This window comes from Nycticebus coucang, chromosome 18, assembly GCF_027406575.1.
Source record: "Nycticebus coucang isolate mNycCou1 chromosome 18, mNycCou1.pri, whole genome shotgun sequence".
NCBI classification, from domain to species: domain Eukaryota; kingdom Metazoa; phylum Chordata; class Mammalia; order Primates; family Lorisidae; genus Nycticebus; species Nycticebus coucang.
Window position 1 is genome coordinate 59,571,421 of NC_069797.1, and position 23,180 is coordinate 59,594,600.

General features: G+C 52.8%; 1 protein-coding gene and 1 pseudogene across 9 annotated transcripts in view; one reads left to right on the forward strand and one right to left on the reverse strand.

The window, feature by feature from the left end:
• HDAC5 (histone deacetylase 5) overlaps positions 1–22,087 on the reverse strand; it is a 40,585-nt gene extending 18,498 nt beyond the window's left edge. For 5 of the 9 annotated variants that reach the window (XM_053567786.1, XM_053567793.1, XM_053567787.1 and 2 more), the window contains exons 1-3: positions 21,926–22,077; positions 16,388–16,597; positions 9,519–9,593 (exon numbers count right to left, since the gene is read on the reverse strand). In XM_053567786.1, coding sequence (XP_053423761.1) covers positions 9,519–9,593; positions 16,388–16,409 — 97 coding nt within the window. In that variant the 5' untranslated portion in view covers positions 16,410–16,597; positions 21,926–22,077. Of the gene's footprint in view, positions 1–9,518; positions 9,594–16,387; positions 16,598–21,925 lie in introns of all 9 variants that reach the window. The other 4 variants (XM_053567785.1, XM_053567791.1, XM_053567792.1 and 1 more) reach the window with 4 other exon arrangements.
• Positions 1,216–2,070, forward strand: LOC128569596 (alpha-ketoglutarate dehydrogenase component 4-like; annotated as a pseudogene).
• Positions 22,088–23,180: the final 1,093 nt, after the last annotated feature.

Below are 23,180 nucleotides of genomic sequence, written 5' to 3' on the forward strand. Positions count from 1 at the left end.
TCAATTTTCACAACTCCTCATGTAATGAACATGCATCACATAGTGGTTAAGAGCAGGGCCCTGGAGTAAGAGAATGCTAGGTCTCAAGGCAAGCACGCCACCTACTAGGACAAGGCACCAGGTCCCTCCCTGCACTCTGTGCAGGCATCTGTAGAATGCGGGCAAGAACAGCTCCTACCTCCCAGAATTGTTAGGCACAGGGGAATGCATGCAAAGCAGCTCAGCACAGGTCCTGGGAAGATCTCAGAACATGATACTCAGGGCTATTATTAAGGGCTCCTGACATTTTTTTGTGTCCTGGACTCCTTTGGCAATCTAATGAAGCCTACAAATCACTTCTCCATATATTTCTTTCTTTTCTTTTCTTTTTTTTTTTTTACATTATTGAAGTATCTCTGAATGTTTCTGAAGTGCATAAAATGAAATACTTAGAATTACTAAGTATTTTAAGTAGGGCCAGCTTCCCAGACCATCTTGATTCTAAGGATATCAGGCTCAGAATGAAGCCTTAGCTCTCATTTCAGACTGTCCAGAAGGTCAGTCTATGGTCCTGACACAAACAAAACCCTTCTTGTGGACTCTACACTACACAAGACAGAGTGGCCAGCAGTTGAGCGCCAGCGCTAGAGGAGCCGCCTCTGAAAGCAGCCTTCTCCGACTCTTAACACTTCCAGGCTGTCTCACGTTATCTCCAAGAAGGGCCACTCTGTCCTCTGGCATCCCTTATGTCCCTCCAAAATATTACTTAGCACAGATGAGCATGAGTTTTGGTCTCTCCCTGCTCTTGGCCCCAGTTCCAAGCTGCCTGAAATTTTTCCCTTATCTCTAAGCATCACTGTGCCCTGCTCCAGGTGATACCTCTCTCCTCAGTACAAATCCTCCTAAGGTCAGGATTTGGGAGCTAACCCCCATTTCTTGCATGGCAGAAGCAAGTGAAACTGATGGCAGTGAAGGATGGGCCTGGAGATCAGCAACTCAACTACCCCATTGACAGAGGAGGAAGTGAGGCCAGAGAGGGAAGTAACTTTTCCAAAGTCACCTAGGAAAGAGGTGGAGGAGTCAGTGCTTAATCCCAGCTCTTCTGGCTCTCTCTGCCCCTCACTAATAAACCGAAGGGGAAACAGTGAGTGCTTGTCCCAAACTTAATGAGAGACACACAAGGAGCCAAACTCTGTATTAAAGACCCAGGAATTGAGCTGCCCCTTCTTGGGAGTCATGATGGGCACCAAGATGGCGTCTGCCAACAGGGTCGTCCAGGTAGTCAAGCTGCATGCTCCATTAATACCATTTCCTGACAGAAGAGACAATCCTAAACCCAATGTATCAAAAGCTTTAAGATCGGGCAGCGCCTGTGGCTCAGTGAGTAGGGCGCCGGCCCCATATGCCAAGGGTGGAGGGTTCAAGCCCAGCCCCAGCCAAACTGCGACAAAAAAAATAGCCGGGCGTTGTGGCGAGAGCCTATAGTCCCAGCTGCTCGGGAGGCTGAGGCAAGAGAATCGCTTAAGCCCAACAGTTAGAGGTTGCTGTGAGCCGTGTGAGGCCACGGCACTCTACCGAGGGCGGTACAGTAAGACTCTGTCTCTACAAAAAAAAAAAAAAAAAAGCTTTAAGATCAGCAGGACTACTGTCTCACTCTTCTGCAATTTCCCAGTATTCTAAAGGAAGTAAATCACAGATTTGCTGATGTATCAGGGTCCAACAGACTGCAGAAATAATAAAAACATTACCTCGGGCAGCGCCTGTGGCTCAGTGAGTAGGGCGCCGGCCCCATATACCAAGGGTGGTGGGTTCAAACCCAGTCCCAGCCAAACTGCAACATAAAATAGCTGGGCGTTGTGGCAGGCGCCTGTAGTCCCAGCTACTTGGGAGGCTGAGGCAAGAGAATCACCTAAGCCCAGAAGCTACAGGTTGCTGTGAACTGTGTGACACCATAGCACTCTACTGAGGGCGATAAAGTGAGACTCTGTCTCTAAAAAAAATAAATAAATAAAAACATTACCTCAGAAATACAGAAGGAAACGTGTGTCTCAAGAAGAAATTGAAACTATCCAACGTGGAGGTCCAGAGTAATCACTATGGCTGCTGTTTGTCATCAGACAAAAGAAGTACCTTTACAATAAATGACTTCCAAAATGAAAAAGGAGAAATTGTATATTGAACAACTTTAATAAATACTGTGTAAAAAAAAGACATAGAAAATTTAGATGGACACTTGTATCTCCTAATTTATATATTTTGGTCAGCTTCTCTATGAGCTTACCTAAATGTTTATATGCTTTATACTTATTAAAGTATACATTCGTAAATGTTAGCTTATTAATTTACTCTTGGTTATCAAATATGACCAGTGTTGAACTATTAAAAGCACACAGTATCAGCTTGGCGCCTTGTGGCTCAAGCAGCTAAGGCGCCAGCCACATACACCTGAGCTGGTAGGTTCAAATCCAGCCTGGGCCCGCCAAATAACAATGACGGCTACAACAAAAAAACAGCCAGGCATTGTGGCAGGGGCCTGTAGTCCCACCTACTTGGGAGGCGGAGGCAGGAGAATCGCTTGAACCCAGGAGTTGGAGGTTGCTGTGAGCTGTGATGCCACGGCACCCTACCCAGCGACAGCTTGAGGCTCTGTCTCAAAAAAAAAAAAAAAAAAAAAAAAAAAAAAGATGGGCGGCGCCTGTAGCTCAGTGAGTAGGGCGCCAGCCCCATATGCCGAGGGTGGTGGGTTCAAACCCAGCCCCGGCCAAACTGCAACCAAAAATAGCCGGGCGTTGTGGCGGGCGCCTGTAGTCCCAGCTGCTCGGGAGGCTGAGGCAAGAGAATCGCGTAAGCCCAAGAGTTAAGAGGTTGCTGTGAGCTGTGTGACGCCACGGCACTCTACCTGAGGGCAGTACAGTGAGACTCGGTCTCTACAAAAAAAAAAAAAAAAAAAAGGAAAAAAAAAAAAAAAAAAAAAAAAAGATGGCGCCTATGGCTCAAGGAGTAGGATGCCAGCCCCATATATCGGAGGTGGTGGATTCAAACCCAGACCCAGACAAAAACTGCAAAAAACTCCCCCACAATATCTAGAAAACAAACAAAACCAAACACCCAGGAATCTAGACAAGAGCACTTGGCTGGCCCCCAGAACACCCAGGAGTGCAGAGAAGGAGGGCACCAAGTGGCAGGAACTCTCAGAAACCTTGACTGTGACTCTGAGGAATCTTCTTTTTTTTTTGAGACAGAGCTTCACTTTGTCACCCTCAGTAGAGTGTGACAGCTCACAGCAACCTCAAACTCTTGGACTCAAGTGATTCTCTTGCCTCAGCCTCCCAAGTAGCAGGGACTACAGGCGCCCACCACAACACCTAGCTATTTTGTTTGTTTGTTTGTTTGTTTAGCAGGCCCAGGCCAGGTTCGAACCCACAAGCCTGGAGCATGTGGCCAGCACCCTACCCAATGAGCTATGGGTGCCCAGCCAACTCTGGGAAACTTAAGCTCAGGGGATTCAAAGTGCCAATGGAAGGCACAAAGCATCTGTCTGTCACTGGTGAAGATGGAGTTACTGGTTGTTCTGGGGAGGCTTTCTGGAGGAGTAGACTCACATCTACTCATATCTACAGCCCAGCCATTTCCAGGAAATACTTGGGCACAAAGCTAGAGGCAATTAAAGGCACACTAACCATTCAAAGTCTGCAGCTGTTGCTGGGACTGTCTGCTCCACACCTGGGCTGGAATGTCAGGGGCCCCAGGGCAGATCTGCCTCCACTCCCCAAACACAACCCAGTCCTGAGTGTCCAGCAGGGCGCCCTGCCCACCTGGCCATTTGCCATAATCCTCCACCCTGCTAGGGTTTTGACACCTGCTCCCCAGTGTCTCAAAACATCCTCTCTCCAGACTGACAGGCTGCTGGGAGTTGGATTTGCCTGTAAGTAGGGCGACAGCCTCCCTCCCTCTACATATGCCCTTTTCCCAGGAGTCCCAAAGCTCAGCAGGGCCTTCCAGGGATGCTGATGACATCCACTGGCAGGACACCAGGCCCCATGATCCTAGTCCACACAGCCCTTAGACCAGGCATCCTCAAACTTTTTAAACAGGGGGCCAGTTCACTGTCCCTCAGACCGTTGAAGGGCCAGTCTATAGTTTAAAAAAAAAACCATGAACAAATTCCTATGCACACTGCACATATCTTATTTTGAAATATAAAAACAAAACAGGAACAAATACAATCACACCGTCTCATGTGGCCCGTGGGCTACAGTTTGAGGACCCCTACTTAGACTGTCCACCAAGCATGGTCTGTCCACTTACAACAGAATCACCTGAGAAACAAGTAAAATGGTTGGTTGCTAGGCTGGCCTACAGAATCTGAAACTTTGTGGAAAGTGGGAAACGGGTGGGAGGGGTGATTGCCTGGCCTGGGAACCTGCGCTTTAATACATCCCCTTAGCAATTCTGATGCAACTAGAAGTTTGAGAACCACTGCCCTGAAGTGTCCCCGGGCTGCCTGTACTCATTTCTGCAGCCAACCTGACAGCTGTTACAGCTGTATATGTGGACGGACACAGTTAATCTGATTTCCTGTCTGGCAGCTGTGTAGCAGCTGAGGGTCTCAAAAACAAGAAAGGATGAGATAGGAGGGGATGGGGCAGGGGGAGGTTGTCTATAGTGGGGGGTGGGTGTTCAACTTTGCTCCTGAGCCCTCTTCTCCCCTGTGGCTGAAATCCCTGCAGAGAGGGAAAATGCTGACCAAGTGGTCCCAAGTATTTATAGAAAACAAAGCCTCAGCTCAGTGCCCGTAGCTCAGTGGTTAGGGCGTCGGCCACACACACAGAGGCTGGCAGGTTCAAACCTGGCCCAGGCCTGCTAAACAACAATGACAACTGTAAGAAAGAAATAGCCGGGCACTGTGGTAGGTGCCTGTAGTCCCAGCTACTTGGGAGGCTGAGGCAAAAGAATCACTTAAGCCCAAGAGTTTGAGGTTGCTGTGAGCTGTGACACTATGGCACTCTACCGAGGGTGACATAGTGGGACTCTGCCTTCAAAAAAAAAAAAAAAAGAAAGAAAGAAAACAAAGCCTCCTCTCAGAGACCCTAGGAGCTCTCCAATATCATCATAGTCCCTATACTCTAAGAACACAAACTTTGAAGGCATACAGATAGGCCCACCACATGAAGTTGTACAGGAGCTGAAATCCAACCTACCCTCCAATTACTAAGCCATACACAGTGGCATGAGAATGTATGTACCCAGAGGGCCATCTTTTTAAAATCTGCATAGAAGAAGTAGATTAGCAATGACTCTACACAGAGACCTGAGTTCAAATTCCAGCTCTCACTTCTCTGTGACCTTGGGCAACTTCCTTAACCTCTCTGGTCCTCAACTATGGCTAAACTATGGCTATTAATACCTTCCCAAAAGAGATAATAAGACAAGGAAAGAACCTGATACCCTTGTCACTTAGACATTATAATATTAGTTCCCCTCCCACACCCAAGTCTCGCCCTTCCTACCTGGCCGGCGCCCTTGCACCTACACACCTACACACACAGCCCAGCTCAGAATGGACTGAAGAGCATGAATAAGAATATCCACGGATGGCTCAGCACCTGTAGCTCAGCGGCTAGGTTGCCAGACACATACACTGGAGCTGGCGTTCGAACCCGGCCTGGGCCTGCCAAACAATGACAACTACAACAAAAAAATAGCTGGGCGTTGTGGCAGGCGCCTGTAGTCCCAGAGTGGGAGGCTGAAGCAAGAGAATTGCTTAAGCCCAAGAGTTTAGGTTGTTGTGAGCTGTGATGCCATGGCACTCTACCAAGGGCGACATAGTGAGACTATGTCTCAAAAAAAAAAAAAAAAAAAGAAAGAAAAAAGAATATCCACGGATGCCAGGTGCGATGGCTCACGCCTATAATCCTGGCACTCTGGGAGGCCGAGACAGGCAGATTGCTTGAGTTCAGGAGTTCAAGACCAGCCTGAGCAAGATCGAGACCCCATCTCTAAAAATAGTGGGGTATTGTGGCAGGTGCTTGTAATCCCAGCTACTTGGGAGGCTGAGGTAAGAAAATTGCTTGAGGGCGGCGCCAGTAGCTCAGTGAGTAGGGCACCGGCCCCATATGCCGAGGGTGGCGGGTTCAAACCCAGCCCCGGCCAAACGGCAACAAAAAAATATCCGGGCGTTGTGGCGGGCGCCTGTAGTCCCAGCTGCTCGGGAGGCTGAGGCAAGAGAATCACGTAAGCCCAAGAGTTAGAGGTTGCTGTGAGCCGTGTGACGCCACGGCACTCTACCCGAGGGCGGTACAGTGAGACTCTGTCTCTACCAAAAAAAAAAAAAAAAAAAAGAAAATTGCTTGAGCCCAAGAGGGTGAGGTTGCTCTGAGCTGTGATGCCATAGCACTCTACCCAGGTGACAAAGTAAGACTGTCTCAAAAAAAAAAAAAAAAAAGAATATCCAGGGAAAACCCAAAAGAATATCCAGGGACTATCCAAGGGAAAGCCTGAATGAACACGGTAGCACTTCCCAACATCCCCAACATTCCTTCCTGGCACAAGCAGCATTCATACCTTCCCTCAAAGGGAGACTCCTCTTCTGTGCCTTCTCATAAAGTCTTGTACACTGCCCAGGCATCAGCTCTACCGAGTATGGGACAGAGGGGACCCAGGGCCCACTGAAGGGAGGCAGAGAATTTCCCTGTTTTGTGTCCTTGGGAATCCCACACCACAGCTCAAAGTCCCAGGCTTCCCAAGCCAGAACCAGGATTGGATGATGATGGTGCCCACTGTACGCTGGGCTGTGACAGGGTACCCAGGCAGAGACCCTGTCCATCAAGGAAGACCTCTGATGGCCACTAGCAGAAGTTGAAATGTATCCCCTCCTCAAGCAGGAACAGCAGAGAGTGCCTTTATCCCTCAGCTGGCTAAGGCTCTGGCTCAACCCATAGGGGTGACTCACTATATTTGTCCCTACTTACCCAGAGGTCCAAACCCCAGAACAGAGCCCAGGAATCCTGCCAGCAGTCCTGGACTCCAACCCCCAAACACACACACACAATGCAACATTCATTCATCCATGTGCCAGGCATTGTGCTGGGTACTGTGCAATCACAGCAAACAAGACGGCCAGAGAGCAAAGATTACCCTAAAAGAGGGTTCCAAACACTTGCTACTGGAGGCGGCAGGTGGGCACCACCCTAGAAAGCCCCTTTCTTCAATCCCTTAGACTGGGAAGGCCTGTGAGACATACTGTCCAAGAAAGCATCCCTGGGCACCTGCTTTTTTAGCCACAGGCTTTCGCATCCTGTCTGGAGATGGATCAAGAGATGGAGAGAGGGGGTAGGGAGGAAAACACCAGGCTGCCTGGGCCCTCATGGCCATGTTTATCTGGGGTGGATTTTTTTTAACCCAAAGGTTAAAGTGTTTCTATTTGAAACATCTATTTACATTCCAGAGTCCAAAAAAAAAAAAAAAAAGGCAGCCGAGCTCCAGGCCTATATCTGTCCCTAGCCGCGTCACAGACACAGCATCAGAGCTGCGCAGGGGGAACATTCTTAGTCCTCTCCCTGAGCCTCTGAGGTGACTCACACCTCCCTCTTGCCAGCATGGACCAAGCCACTGTTCAGAAGGCCAGGCCTTGGGGGTTGGAGGATGGAGGTGGGGAGACAGAGATGTGGATAGAGTGGCTAGAGGTCCATGCAGGGACAGGCAGGCTTAGGGAAGGGGTAGAGCAGCAGGGGTCCCAGCATGCAACGTTTCTGGGGTTTAATATGAAAGGAGGCAAGTGAATAAGCTGAGGAGGAAACTTCAGGCCAATAGCTGGCTACTGCTGGTAGGCAAGGGCCAGGGGGACAGGCAGGATAGGTGGGCTAATATGCTAAACAGAGCAGAGCTGCCCCAAGCCAGGGGCATTTATACAGCCATTTCTTTGCTTCCCAAAAGACCACCTTGAATCCCAGAGGCTATGGGCTAGGGGCCAGCAGGCAGGGTCTCTTGCTGGAACTGCAGACTCAACTAGACCAGGGCACGGACAAGCCCTCTCTGTTTCTACCCCATCCCTGGGTACATGCGTAGGTGCACTGCAGGCCTAGACCCAGGGTTATGTCCCACCTCAAGGAACTGCATGAGTACCCTGCAGGACTGGTCTCTAAGGCTATGCCCCTTCGCTGCAACACTGCATGAGCATCCTTGCCAAGGTAGGCAACAAGCCTGTTCCAAGGATTTCCCAAATCTTCCCAAAATGTTCACTCTCCAACACATCTAAGTCCCACTACAATCTGGACAGCTCAGAGCCAAATCACAGGTACCCATAGAGGCACATAGCTCCCACCTTCTGATTCGAAGCTTGGGGTGCACACCCATGTATCCAGAAGCAAGGACTCCCCATACACACACATACTCCAGTGCCAAGCCGCTGCGAGGAGGGGCCAAGCAGGCACCAGTCCAGCAGGCCCCTCCCTGGAGGAAGCATCCTGTGGTGCCGGCCTGGTGGGGAGGCTGTGCCAGAAAAGCCTGATGCTGCCAACAGGTTCTCAGGAGTAAGGGAAGGAGTGGCTTAGCCCTGGGGGATGCCACCCCCAGCCAAGGGCCAAAAGAGTCCTTGCCAAGAAGGTGGCAGGATTAGGGGGTCCTCAAGCTCATTGGAACCAGAGTAATACTTCTCCATGTTCGGTGGAATAAACCAAGGCCTAGGGAGGGGAGAGGCAGAGGGGAACCAGGGCCTAAGGTGGCCAAGCCCCTTAACATCCCAGCTGCCAGCCTCTGCCTAACTTGACCACAGGGACATCAAGCTCTTCCCTATGTGTCTAATTCTCAGGAATCAGACACTAGGGACTTGTGGACGTTACAGCACTAGACCCTCTACCTCCAAGACCAAGTCTGAGGAGCTGGGGTAACCACTATTCTTGAGGACACCCAGCAATGCATGGAGGCAGGTCACTGACCCACTTCCTCCCCTCTGACCATAGTGCCAACTAGGCCAGGATCCTCTAGTAACCCCCAACCCCCTGCAGCTACTGTCAACCTGCCTGGGCCCACAGGACTTAGAAGAGATGCCCCAGAGTGTAGCTGGGAGGTATGGGGAGGGCAGGGGCATCAGGCAGAGAAGCCCACTTCTGAGCAGGGTTCCCCTAATCTTTTTATTTTTATTTTTTGTAGAGACAGAGTCTCACCCTATTGCCCTTGGTAGAGCGCTGTGCCATCACAGCTCACAGCAACCTCCAACTCCTGGGCTCAGGTGATTCTCTTGCCTCAGCCTCCCCATTAGCTGGGACAACAGGCGCCCGCCACAACACCTGACTATTTTTTGTTGCAGTTTGGCCGGGGCCGGGTTTGAACCCACCACCCTCGGTATATGGGGTCTGCACCCCACTCACTGAGCCACAGGTGCCGCCCAGGGTTCCCCTAATCTTGCATATTCTCAACAAAGCCCTCAAGAAAGATCTGAGAAGAACTGTATCTGGCCACTCTATCTAGAGTCAGATGCTCAGCCCCAGAGACAAAAAGGCCCAACAGCAGAGGGCAGGTGGGGACACGGAGGCACTTACCTGCCAGAGGGATGCTGTGCAGAGGAGTCCGTGGCAGGATTTCCAAGGATGGTTCTCGGCCTGACATCCCATCTGCTGAGAAACAGGATTCTGTCTCATAGATGGTCTGCAGCATCTCCACCAGCCCCTGAGCCTTGGGTACCAGCAGCATGCCAGGGAGGGGCCGCCTGAGGCGGGGCGCCGACCAAGGGAAGGTGGTCGGGGGAGCCTGCACAGCCCAGGGACTCCCTCAGGCCACCGCTGCTGAGACCCGCACTGTGGGGAGGCACCCCATCCGGCTAGGTGCGGGAGGCAGGAGGCCGCTGGAGCAGCAGGCCTGGCTCTCCTACAGAGGGGCCTCCAGCCACCCGCCTGTCCTTGGTTCCTGGGAGTTGGGGTATGGCTAAGCACTCAGGACAGGAAGAGAGAAGCTCAGCAGGCAGGCGGGCTCTCTGTGTTCCCTCCCAGCCCTGGGTGACAGCTCTGGGCCCGGCTCCCTGCTCCTCCTTCCCGAATGAGCCGCCGGCAGCTGGCAGGAGACAGAAATAGCAGTTGGGGGAGGGCCCTGTCTATAAATAGGTGGAGCATGCTCAGGGAGCCGCGGGCGGCTGCCAGGAGGCCCCATGGGTGGGGGGGGGAGGCGCGTTCTACCCCAGGAGGAAGCGCCAGGCGAGGGGGATGGGAAAGGGGAGGGCCTGCACTCAGGGCCAAGGCCACAGAGCTGGTGGCCAGAGGCAGGCTGGGAAAGGCACAGGCCAGGATACCCAATGCATCTGGGAGCAGTTCAGCTCCGGCTGCTACTCTAGGAAGCGTGCAAGGGGCTGGAAACTAAGAAGCCAGACTTGATCCTCTGTCATCCCTCTTGCCATCCAGAGCAGGTAAAGGAATCAAAAGGGTCTGGGAGAAGCTGGCAGACACCTGGCCTAACCTTGCACCTTCCCTGAGTCCTTCTAACAGTCCCATGGAGGTTTGCTTAACTTCTGTCCTCCAGCAGAGTTGAGAGGTGCCTCCTGAAGCCCTCAACCAGCCAGAAGACCCCTGAACAGTAGCTAAATGGCAGCTCCCTCCTGTTGCCTCCCAGGGCTACTCAGCTTCTTTCCAGTCAGCAAGGAGATGTCCCATGCAGGCCTGGCCACCGCCCAGGGAAGGGGACCAGAGAGCACAGGTAGCTCTTCCCTGGCAATGTGCCAAGTGTGATACTAAGAACATACACACATCACATCATTTATTCTGCATGATGACCTCAAGAGATAGGTACAGATGGGGAAACTGAGACTCAGAGAAATGAAGTCACTTGCCCTAGGTGGTATGGCTGCTCACATGGTAAGACTGGGATATCTGAAGCTTAAGTCTGAGCTCCAACCACCACACTCTACTACCTTCCATGCAAGAGAGTGCATGAAGCTGCCCCAGGTACAGGTACAATAACCCCCAGGGCCCAAGTAGGAACAGACTTGAGGTTGGAGCCCCTCCAAGAAGAGCAGAGAGCCTACCAGCACTTAGCCCTTTCCCATCCAGCTTCATGCCTAGCAGAACACCTGCTCCTTGGGCCCTACTGGGCCCTAAGGCTAGTATACCATGGGGACTGGTGCCACTTGCCTACTCTCCCTACCATAGGCCTGCCTCTGCTTCTCAAGCTGTGCCTCCCACCATCACAGAGATCCTACTTGGCCCCTTGACCTCACTGGAGCCTTTTAATAGCCTGGTTATTCCTAGGTCTGTGTCCCCCTCCCCCTTCCTGATGTCACAGTTGCTATTTTGGGGCCATTCCTGGCCCCTCCTTGCCCCCTACTCCAGGCATGGAGCCAGGGACACCTGTCCTCTTGCTGTACTGGATGACCTCACCCTCCTGTCGGTGCCTGGGAGGAACTGGCCAACCAAGGACACGATGGCTATAACTTATGGATCCCAATTTCCCAGCCTGCTTCTGCCAAGACAGAGATGGCAAAGGGGTCTCCTGCCCTCAGGTGGGAAGTGGTGGGAACACACCTATAGAAGAGGTGGCAGAGATAGGTCTTCCCAGACCCTAGACTAGCAAAATGTGTATTTTGCCAGGAGGTCTCCAGTGTTGGACAAGAAACAAAACACAGGTCTGGGGCCATGGGCTCTCAGTCTCCAGAAAAAAGGTAATGGAGCAGTGCTCCCCAGGGGCCTGGTGCTGGTGGATAACTAAGGGTAGGTCTGGGGACCTCCTTCACCAATCTTTGCCCCAACCTCATTCTGGCCAGCCAGGCCCTCTCAAGGGGAAGGTAAGGCAAGGGCCCATCAGCAGGTGATGGGCAACACACCCAAGGGAACCCAGACACCAGGAACAGCAGCCCCACCTAGCCCAGGACTCCACCCACCCACGCTGGAAACAACCAGAAGGGCTGGCTTGCCCTGTCCTGGCTCTCTCTGTCTGCCCCAGGCACAGGTGAGCGTGGCAGAAGAGGAAGTCATCACTTACCACGACTGAACCTGGAGCAGCCAGATGCCTACAGAAAGAGGCCTCCCTGCTTAGGGAAAATAGGTGCACCCAGGAGATAGGCACCCAGAGGAGATCAGAGCCAGGGACTCAGAGCCAGCTCCCAGTACCATTATGGCTTCCATGAAGTAGAGAGCAAAGCATCAGACACAACCAGAGAATCCTCAGTACAAGTTCCAGAACCCCCCCCCCCAGAACCCATATTTTCCCCTGAAATTCAGGTGACATAACAAGGTCTTCCTAATGTCTAATCTCAGCCTATCCTATCACCCCTCTCCTAGCAGTTCATTTCTCTTCTTCATCTCCTCTCACCCAGCGCTCTCATATATCATCCCACAAACCCTACAGAGCAGCCACCAAGCATGGGGCACATGAGCCTCATCTAGAGCGAGCACTGTCCTCCCCAGACCATGGTGACTCCATCCCCTCTCTCAGAGGCTGTATTGAGTCTAGAGGAGGGCAGGAGTACAGTGCTGTCTCCTTGGCTCTTCTAGCCTCCTATTTCCTGGCCCCAAAAGGCTGATATGGTGCCATGACCCAAAGGAAGAAAGTAAGGTCTGCTTATGCACGGTAAGAAAGCCAAGGGCTGCCCAGGAGCAGCCTGGATAGAGTGCGCGATGCAAGCTGCCCTGGGCACTGGAGCTATCAGGCCTGCTGCCCTCTATTCCTTTCCTGCCCTTCGAGCTCAGTCATGCTGGAGCCCGTCAACATGCCCAGGAGCTGCCAGGTGTTGGCTGAACTCTCTAATTTAAAACCAAATCCAGGAAAAAGGTGAACACCTACTCTGGCATCTTCCACTTCCCCTCAGTAAAGGTTAGCCCTGCCTCCTGTGCTGTCCCATTCTAAGCTTTGAAGTTGTGTGGAATGATGGAGTAGGGAAGAGGAGGGAAACAGATGCCCACTTGTAGTGAGCACAGAGGTGTGCCAGGGGCATATAGTGGAAAAGGGAGGCCAGAAGGCCACTTCTCAGATCCCTGTCCCCTGCCAGCACTCACCCACTTTCTGGCTGCCCGCCTTCCCCAGGGGCTTAAAGGCAGAACCTGAGGTGTAGAGGGAGGACGCTAAGGTTCCAGGCTCCATGCCACACCCATGCCCCAGTTTCTCTGGTCACCTAGAAAGGAGGGGGCAGCTGCCCTCCCTCCTGGGAAAGGGAAGGAGAGAAAGTGCAGAGGGTTTGGGAGGTGTTGGGCAGGCAGGTGTTGTCATGAGGCTGTGTGCCTCCCACGCTGGTATAAGAAAGCGCCTTCTCTAGGGCCCCACTGCCACCCAGACTAGCTTGCATGGTAGGCCTTGCTCTTGCCCTCTCCTCTAGGCAAGAGCATAAGGACAGGATATGAACCACAGCAGGCCTGGGTGCCAGGTCCCAGGGCAGCTACCCCAACCTGGTAGAGCCAAGCCTAGACCAGGGCAGATTCTATAAGTAATTCAACACCACTGAAGAGAACATGCAGAAATAATCAGCTCCAGAAAAAGAAAGAAAGCCTTAAACTCCTTGAGCCCCCCCCATTTGCCTAAAGAGAAGGCAGAGACCAGAGAATGGCCTTCTCAGGGAAGCAAGCAGCCCCATCAACGGCCTCGGCCTGTACTTTCAGGACTGCACAAGAGGTAAATAAGGTCAAATGCTGGTAATCAGCCCAACCCAGAGGTAAGTGGATCAGCTCCCACCTCCCAGGGTGGTGGGCCCCAGAAGGAAATTGCGTGGAAGTCTCCATCTATTGCCCTTTACCAGGAGCACTCTCTCTAACTTGTTTGCTGTGAGGACAAGGATGAACCGTCTCATATTTTCTTTTTCTTTCATTTTTTTTTTTTTTTTTAGAGATAGAGTCTCACTTTATCGCCCTTGGTAGAGTGCCATGGTGTCACAGCTCACAGCAATCTCAAACTCCTGGGCTTGGGCGATTCTCTTGCCTCAGCCTCCCAAGTAGCTGGGACTACAGGTGCCTGCCACAACGCCTAGCTATTTTTTTGTTGCAGTTTGGCTGGGGCCGGGTTCGAACCTGCCACCCTTGGTATATGGGGCCAGCGCCCTAACCACTGAACCATAGGTGCTGCCTACCATCTCATATATTTTCTTCTGTTCCCCCATAGACCGAGCTTGTTGGTGACACTGAGCAAGGATTGCCAAATAGAACAGCTCCTGTGCTCAAAGGAATTGAGAGGAACTGGAGGGAATGGCAGAAAGCTCTCTGTCCCTTCTCAGCCCTGATGTTCTGTGCCTAGGGACAGAAGAGCCAGTGTTTGGGTAAGCAAAGAGAGGATGGGAGGTGCTCAGGGATGGGGGACACAGGACACATTCCCCTCTGCCCCACTTCTATCCCCTGCCCTGTGGCCCTATACCTTTCTTTCTTATGGCTCTCTGCAGAGTGTCCACAGGGAAGTAGACACCCACATGCTCTGCCTACAATTCGTGGTTTCATTTTACTTCCGCGGAGTCCCAAAGCACGTGGTTTCTAGGCTTCTGCCAGGTGCTGGGCACCCTCAGCCCCAGCCCAGATGCCAGCCTGATCTCTGGGAATAGCAGATGCTGGGTGCCTCAAAGAGGAAGAGCTGACTGTGTCTCTGTCCCAGGGAAGCTGGAACCCCACATCTGGAAAAGCCAGTCCCAGAACCCCAGGAATGTTTTATGTGAAGGGCCTCCAAGGGATGGCCCCGCACAGTGATTCCAGTTCTAAAGCCTCTCAACAGTCCTAAAATGAGGTTCCCAATCCCCAGCCCCCTCCTTCATTCATTTCCCCCCTCCCCAACACAGACCAGGCATCTCCCTCTGCTGGGGGGCACTGGAAAGCCTGCCAGGAGGCACAGCCTATGCCACCTGCCTCTTCTGGCCAGGGCTCAGCAGCTGCTCCCAAGCTGCCTGCCACCTTGGTGGCCACCTCCAGCTCCTGCCACATCCTGCCAGCTCCAGCAGAAGTAGCTGCAAAGGGAACTCAGACCAACAATGTCTATAAAGGCAACCCAATAACTTTATCTAGCCTGGGTTAATTATTATAACCTTTCACTGCAAGAGAAAGAACCTCAAAGCCAGGAAACATCTTTCCCAAGCCACCACAGATGCCTCTGAGCAGCTTCTGTTCCCTTGGCCAAAAGTCAGACCCTAACCCCACGACTTGAGATGGCTCTGAGACAGGTCAATGCTGCAGCTCAGAAGAAAGGAGCTGCTGGCACTCCTGCCAGACACAACCAACCACACTGGGGCAGTGCCAAGCTGAGATGTACAAGGCACTGATGAACACCCACCAGGCTTCTCCTCTCCCTTTGCCAAACCAACCTGAGAGGAGGAATCAGGAAGACAGAGCTGGACAACCTACCTGGTCCAGCCCCTACCTTGAATGAAGGGAGGGACACAGACAGGAGGATCTGAGGGGAACCACAAACCTGCAGGAGGGATGATGGGAAATAAAAGGGGGCTGGGGAAGTGAAGCACCTCCCTGATGCTGTTTCTGTACATCCTGCAAATGGGTTTTCATCATGGGCCCTAGTTTCCCTCCCTCTAAAAGAAGGAGAAATGTCCATCCACCCCTACAGAAAAAGAAGTGGGGGACATGATGGGCCACAGAGGGTTAAAGTTGAACAAGATGGACTATGAACCTTTAAGACTGTGCAGAAGGAAACAGCCAAAGAGAGAAGCAGTCATGACTCTGACCACAGTGCCCCAGGACCCTCTTGGGGAACTCTTGAGGGTCCAGCTTAGGGCAGCTAGACATATCCTCATGGGCACATGTCCAGATCCACCCTACAACTGCCTGGTTTCCCACATGTAGACTATTTATGGTACCACTGGGCTGGGTCCTAAGATCAGACAGAAGTAGGAAATTTCAAAGAAAAAGACCCCAAGTTAGGAATCTACCATGTCTAGGACCCAAGAAGAAGACAGGTAGTCTGGACTCCGAAGAGAGCCAAGATTCCTCTACACACACATTACCCTGACTCCCACCCAATGCCACACATCCAAACACAGCGGCTAAGTCCCAGTCTCCACAAAGAAAGAAGTATAGAACACAGAGAAACATTCCACCAAGAAAAGAAGCCACCACCACAAAAATGAAGCTGCGCATTCAGCTATAGTAAGGAAACTCTTCCAAAATCATCCTGGACTGCCAGAGAGGTTCAGGGATACACATCCCCTCTCAGGCCTGCCTGGCTTGACTAACAGGCAGGGTGGAGTGGTAACCAAAGACCCCCAAGTGGAAAGTACAAGTGTGGAGGCAGAGTTGGACCCATACCCTCCCAGGGCCAGGCTGGAGCATCAGTTCCCAGGTCTCCTCAGGGTTTACCTGTCCTTTTCTTGCAAAACTTCTCCATTCCTGACCCCTTGCTCCCCTTCAGCTCAAAAACTGATGGTCAGCTCGCCTGGACTGCAAACCCACATGGCCCATTGCATCCACAGCTACCCCAGGGTGCTCTTCTCCAACCTCCCAGCTCTTACCCGACTCGTTGGGAGAGTTCATGCCGGCTCTGGGCCCGCAGGAGCTGGCGTTGGGGGCTGGGACGGGAGGGGGTGGAGCTGCGGTGATGTCAAGAGAGACAGACGATAACACACAGACGGACGGGACGGGTGCCCGGGGCCGCCGTGCCTCTAATGCCCATCCGAGGCCATCCTTCGGGGCGAGGCAGTCAGGCACTCAGAACGGCATCCCTGGGGAGAGATGGAGCAGGGTTAGAGGCCCCTAACTCAGGAATCTGAAAGTCAAGGAGACCTTGGAGCTTGTCAGTTTATACCTAGATAAGAGAAAGAGGGACACCTGCCCAGGGGCACAGAGAAAATCGGTAGATCTGGATGAGATCCTTGTTTCTTCTCTTACTAGTTGATGAGACTTCTAGTGCCTAAGGGATAAGAAATGGCTATGGTGGCCACACCCAAACTCCTTTTTCAGACAAGTGTCCACTGTCAGGTATGAAGATCTCATAGACTTCTAAAGGTGCCTGGCTTGGGACTAGGTGTGCAACAAAGCAGAAAGTGCAGGGAGGCTTCTGACCTCTATCCATGGCAGTGGGGAGATACAGGACTGATCTAGAGTCCCTGTATGAAGTCAAGGAAGAAACTGGTAGCCCAGCCCCAGCAACCTAAGGTGGAGCTCTTAGGGGGAGAGTCATCTTCTTCCTGCTTTCTGACCCTTGTGCCACCCAACTTTGGAAGTGTGGATGTGCTTCTGCCTTGGTCTCCCCCCCTTCAACAATAGGCAAGGACAAGGCAACAGCTTATTTTTCCAGGAAATGAGACAGTCAGTGCCCTCATCCCAGATCCAGCACACACCCCCAACCCCTGGCCTGGAGGCCAGGGTTCAAGCCCAATGCTTGGTGTATGTTATATAAGTCATGCTCTGTGCAAGGAGGTCTGGCCCAGCTACGCTGAACCTACCCAGAGCAAGGGACACTTTTACCCAGTTTGTACAAAAGCACCAAAAGGCCCAGCAGCAGCCCTGCTGAGGCCAGTATAGTAATGAAGGATACATTACAGTACCATGGGTTTGCCTGTGTCTCCTCCTCCAGCCCTCCCCATCCCAGCCCTATAGTTGGTCCTCAAGCCTCAGACATTACGCACACACCCACCTGGGCCCATCCCTAAACAGCCCACAATCCACCCCAGACATGATCTCATTCGTTTGCTTCCAAATGAAGGCAGGTCCTCCAATACCCAATGAAAACGAGGTAGCAGGAAGCAATTGGAGGAGGCTGAGAGCTGCTGGATGTTTAAGCTCTAACTCTACTCTCCAGGCCTAGAACAGGCAATCAGCTCTGCCTCCAAGACAGCACCTTCCTGGAAGGATTAATTCTCAGTAAGCTTTGTATTCTCATCAAAGATTCCCAGGGGTTGGGTCCAGCAGCCAGCCATGGCAGGAACAAATGAACACACACACTCACACAGACATAGGAGATCTTGAGGTCTCAGGCTTACTGCCTCCTGCTCTCACCCACAGGGCTTGGACTCTATGTCTGGAGAAAGATGAACTCAAACTGGGAAGGGTAGAGTTGAAGGGGCAGAATTTCTCCCGACAGGCACAGGTGTGGGTGAGGCTATGCAGGGCTGGGGCCAAGCTCAGGAATGCAGCAGGTGGGGCTGCTAGTGTCCTGGCAGGGCCTGCGTGGGCAGGCAACTCAGCCCGTGCCCACACCAGTGCTGGCGCCCAGTCCTGCTCACACCCTTTTCCGTGGGCTGGGAACACAGGTTCAGAAATTCCCACGATTCTCAGCAGCCTAAATAGCCCAGCCCATCTCCGTAGTGAGATGCACCTCCGCAGCAGTGCGCTCAGAAGGGGCAGAGCCCCATGGTACAAAAACTAGGTTAAGCTCAGCCCCCAGCCTCCGTCATACTCACCCACCCATTCCCTGGGTCATAAAGATGCTGATCCTCACCAACTGGGGAGAAGAGGAGAGCAGCTCCTTGAACTCATACTGGGCTCAGAGCTTGGTCACACTTTACTTCTCCCCACCCTATAGGATTCAGCAGGAACCCTGAGACCGGTCCACCTGTAAAGAGTGTCTACTAACATGCCCATCAAGTCTCCCAAGTGAACAAAAGCCACCATCTAGGGCCTCCCTGAGAAACAAAGCAGTGTTCACAGTCTGATCAGGATAGGCACAGATTCTTGTCAAGGGTGGGCATAAAGGGCAGCCTGATGTATAAAACCTGAGCCTGTTTGCTCCCACCTCTGCCAGAGAAACTCATAGACTATTGTTATAGCAGGTTCTCAGTGGATAGTCAGGGACCAGGAGCAATGTGGCTCCTGGATAACCTAACACATGGATGCCATACTAGTGAGCAGCCCAGCTTCCATGATGTCATACACAGGCAGACCCCCAAGGCCCTGCCTCCCCCAACAAAGATAACTGTTTGTTCCAGACAGACCTACTCAACTCTAAGATCCAAACTCATCTCCCACCTCTAGCCAGGATAGCAGAGCAAGGAGGAAAGAGGGAAAGCAACTGCGTCTGACTCTATAAGCTCATGGCTTAGCTAGAGGAGGTAGGATAGAAACCCTAGGGAGACACCCCCCCACCTCAATAAAAACTACAAAACAGGGTGGGAAGAGGAGGGCAGACAAGTGAGGGGGACACAGTGAGATGTGATACCCCAAGGCCACATGTTCACAATGTTGCCCTGTAGGGATCTTGTCCCTCAAACAACACCCTCTGAATTCCTCATAAGTCAGATGTGCCGTGGAGAACCTAGACTCCAGTACCACCATGCAACCCCTTCCCAACACACCTTCTCTGGCCCCGCTAGTGGCAGGGTTATCGAAACCAAGTTGTGAGTCTGAGACTACTTTACCCGCAATAACTTCACCCAGATAACTCTACCCCCAATAACTTACCCAAGCCCAGATATCTCATCTAAAGACACTAAGGACTTGTGATCTTGACCCCTCCTGACATGGCCACAGCAGGCCACATTCCACAGCCTCTGAGAGCTTCTGTTGCCTTGTGCCTCCCCCTGCCCAGCCAACAGAAGCCCGGGAGGATCGGAGCCTGCAGGTTGGCTGACCTGGATGTCAAGGCCCCAAACCAGAGAAAGGGGGAGGGTACCAGGGGAGGAAAAAAGGCACTAGGCTGACAAATTCATTTTTGCAATCGGCCCATTTCTGTTTGTCTGCTCAGACGCAGCTCCAGGCATCTGCACAAGCCAGATGGAGGAGGCTGCTATTTCTAGAAAAAAAAAAGGAAGGGGGGTTAGAGGGGAGGCAGGGAGGAGGAGGTGGTAGAGGGCAAAAGACAGGGTCTGTTTACCCTAAAACCTCAAGCAGAATGATACCCCCTCCCCAGCACTACAAGACAGGGTCCCCATTCAAGAAAAGGCTGGGGCTAGGGCTGGGGTGGGGTGGGGGAGAAGAAAGGCAGAGAAAGTTTAATTAGCCAAAGTCAGCTACAATAGGCCCCCTCACGGGCTGCATCAGGTTTTCATTCATGAGCAAGCTACAGTGCTCCAAAAATGCCAAGAACCGCCCCCCCCTGCTGTCTCTCCCTCACCCCCCCCCAACAAGAGTGCATCCTCTAGCAGGCTGGCTGAGCCTGATGCCGTGTTCCAGACATCCCTCCTCAAAGGGATGTGAGTAGGAAGAATTAATTATTAAAGAGCAGCTGGTACTTCAGCACCGACTGCACTACCCCCAGCTCCTATAGCTGATCTCCCCTCCTCCACTATTCAGACACACAAACGACCCTCCCCATTCCCTGGCCCCCTTTCTGAACACACAGCTAAGATGCCACCCCTTGGGAAGCGAAAGCAAACCTTTGTCTCTACAGCTACTTGGGGTGGGTGGGGCATGTGATACTGCTCCCCCCACTCCAAATTACATGAGCCAGCCAAAGTAGGAGAGTATATTGGGGAAAAAGGGGGGGCTGGCACAGAGCTCACATTTCCTCCACCCTTGCCCCCAAGTAACCTGCACCTGGGATCTGACCCTCTTGCCCCTGGTGTGCACACACTGCCAGGACGGAGTGGAGAGGCTGGGGGCCCACTCTTCTAACTCAGGGAGACCCTCTCTGCCTTGTCAAGACAGCCCAGATCCAAGTTCAAATAAAGAGAGGGCAAAGAGAGGATTCAAGAAAACTGAAAGGAAGTAAACCAAGATTTCCCCAAGCTTTGTGTTTAGGGAGGGAAAGGCAGGAGGGAAGACTGGAATGAAGAAGCAGGCAGACCCCAACGTGGCTCACCATCCCCGGCCCAGCCCAGCCCAGCCCAGAATCAGCTCAGAGGCGAGGGGACTTGGGAGACCTAAGACATTCCCTGCCTACATCCTCTGAATTTAAGAGGAGACCCAGGGCAGTACCCAGACCCAGGCTCCAATCCTGCAAGGCAATTTGGCCAGAGGACGACCCTGACCAAGACTCCTGGATCTCCCATCCCCTGCCTCCTTTTGTTCCTCTGGTCTGGCTTCATCTTCCCCTCCCAGTTGGACCCTGAACCCTATCACCAACACCCCCCCTCCAAACTCCAAAGCTAATTCTGGGTCCCAGAAGCATAGTGGTCACTGACAGAGTGGTGAGTCCTTTTTGCACCCCCCAAAAGCAACACAACTGCTACCCTTCCTTTTTCAGGACACATCTCAGAAGACCCAAAGGCAGGGGTATCAGGTGGTCACCTTCCCAAACGAAGCACCCCATCTTCCCATTCTGCCTTCCCGCCCCCCACCCAGGCTCTCAGATTAATTACTTATTACCCAAACGTTCTCATCTTCTCCAGGGCCCAAGAGAAGGGTGGGGTAAGGAAGCCTACTCCCCCCAAGTTAACGAGGCACTGGTAGTGCCCCGCCTCTAGGAGACAGAGATCCAGGATGAAAAATGGGGGGCATCTACCCCAGACAGGAAGGCGGTGGGGGAGAATTCCATTTCATTTCCCAGCTCTCTCTCCCTGGCTTCAGGGTGTCAGACAGGAGAAGAGGGTGGGAACAAACGCAGTAATGTTTCATGGAGGAGGGGGTGAGAATAATGGGAGAGAGAAGTAAGGTGGACTCCGCAGTCCCTCTCTTCGTGCACGAAGTCAAGGACACAAAATTAAGGATGCGTTCTTAGCTACGGGGAGAAGCGCTGTGGGTGGGCAGCTCCCCTCACTTCAGAGTACCAAGAAAGGGGTGTCCAGTGAAGAGGGATCTGCAAAGAATCCGGGTGCAGGGCTCAAACCTCTCTGCAACGCAACATGCGCCGCCAGAGAGGGGGCAAATCAGACAACCCGGGTCGGTCTCCAGGCTATTTGGGGGCGCGGGGAGCGGGAAGGCGGGCCCCTCCCCTACCTACAGGGAAGGCGCCCCTGCAGGGGAGGGTCCGGGAGAGACACGCAGACAACACCGAGGCCTGGCTCCCGGGCGGACGATGTTCCCGGGGGGTGCTGCCTGGCACCCGGGCGCGGAGGGGAAGGAAGGGGTACGCTCACGAGGAGCCAGCGGGAAGCGACGGCAGGAGAAGGGGGAGCTGCCTTGGGTCCCTGGGGCCGGGGGAGATGGGATCTGGGCTGGTGCGGCGCGCTCACCCCCTGCGGCTCGAGCTCCGGCTTCGCAGGCGGCGGCGGCAGCAGCGGCGGCGGCAGCAGCGGCAGCGCCTCCTCGACGGCTCCTCCATCTTTGCGGCGGCTCCTCCGGCTCCGCTCGCCGCCGCCACCAACAACAACATTCGGAGACGTCACTCCCGTCACGTGACCCAGCTCGGAGCTAAAAATAGACCCAGACCCCCCCACCACCCCAGCCACCAACAACCCCTCCCCTCTTTTCGGCCCTCCCCACCGGGCGGGGCCACCAGCGCCACAGTGACAGCTTCTTAAAGGGACGGTTCCTTCAAAAGGTTTGGGCTGGGTAGAGGTGAAGGGCAGGGATACGAGCTCAGGGAGTAGTAGTAGAAGGAGCGCTGCAGGGGCTGGGTCTGGCGTTGGGGCTCGGACTTTGGGATATACGACTTACCTCCCTGTGCTTCCTGGACTTGCTTTTCAAAGTGTGGATGGTGGAATCGTTGCCGGCCTAAGCAGCTCTCTAACACTCCTTCCCGCCGTGGCGGAAGGGAACTGAAGACAAATCCCCAGTGGCTGAGAGGGCTACCAAAGACCCTGTTGTGGGACCTGGCTTAGGGTGGATGGCTCTGACAGGTCAGCCCTGACTGCACACATTGCATCCATGCCAAGGAAAAAAAAACCCTAAGAAAGGCCCAAGTCATGGTTGTAACGCTCCAAGGCCTTCAAAAAGGTAGACCAGAAGCTTGACTTTGGTGCCATTCTGTCTACAACGCTCCTTGGGACATAGTACCAGCATGTGTGATTAAACCTGGACAGGTTGTAATGACTCAGCAGTTCCACTAACAAAAATGTATTCTAAGGAATAAACATTGTTGTGTCCAAAAATGAGCGTAGAAGGAAACATTGTTGTTGTTGTTTTTAAGGGAAATTTTATTTATTCATTTACTTTATTTTTTATTTTTGTGCGGTTTTTGGCTGGGGTCGGGTTTGAACCACCACCTCTGGCATATGGGAAGGGCGCCCTACTCCTTTGAGCCACAGGCGCCACCTAGAAACATTGTTTATAATGATGTGTAGCTTTCGCAGTGGCAGTGTCATAGCCAATGATGTTTATCTAAGAAAGAAATCTAAACAATGATGTTTCTGATTATTACTATTTGAAAACTTTTCCCTGGCCTGGGCTTGGGGGTCTAACGCCTGTAGTCCTAGCACTCTGGGAGGCCGAGGCAGGTGAATTGCTAAGGCTCAGGAGTTCAAAATCAGCCTGAACAAAAGCTAGACC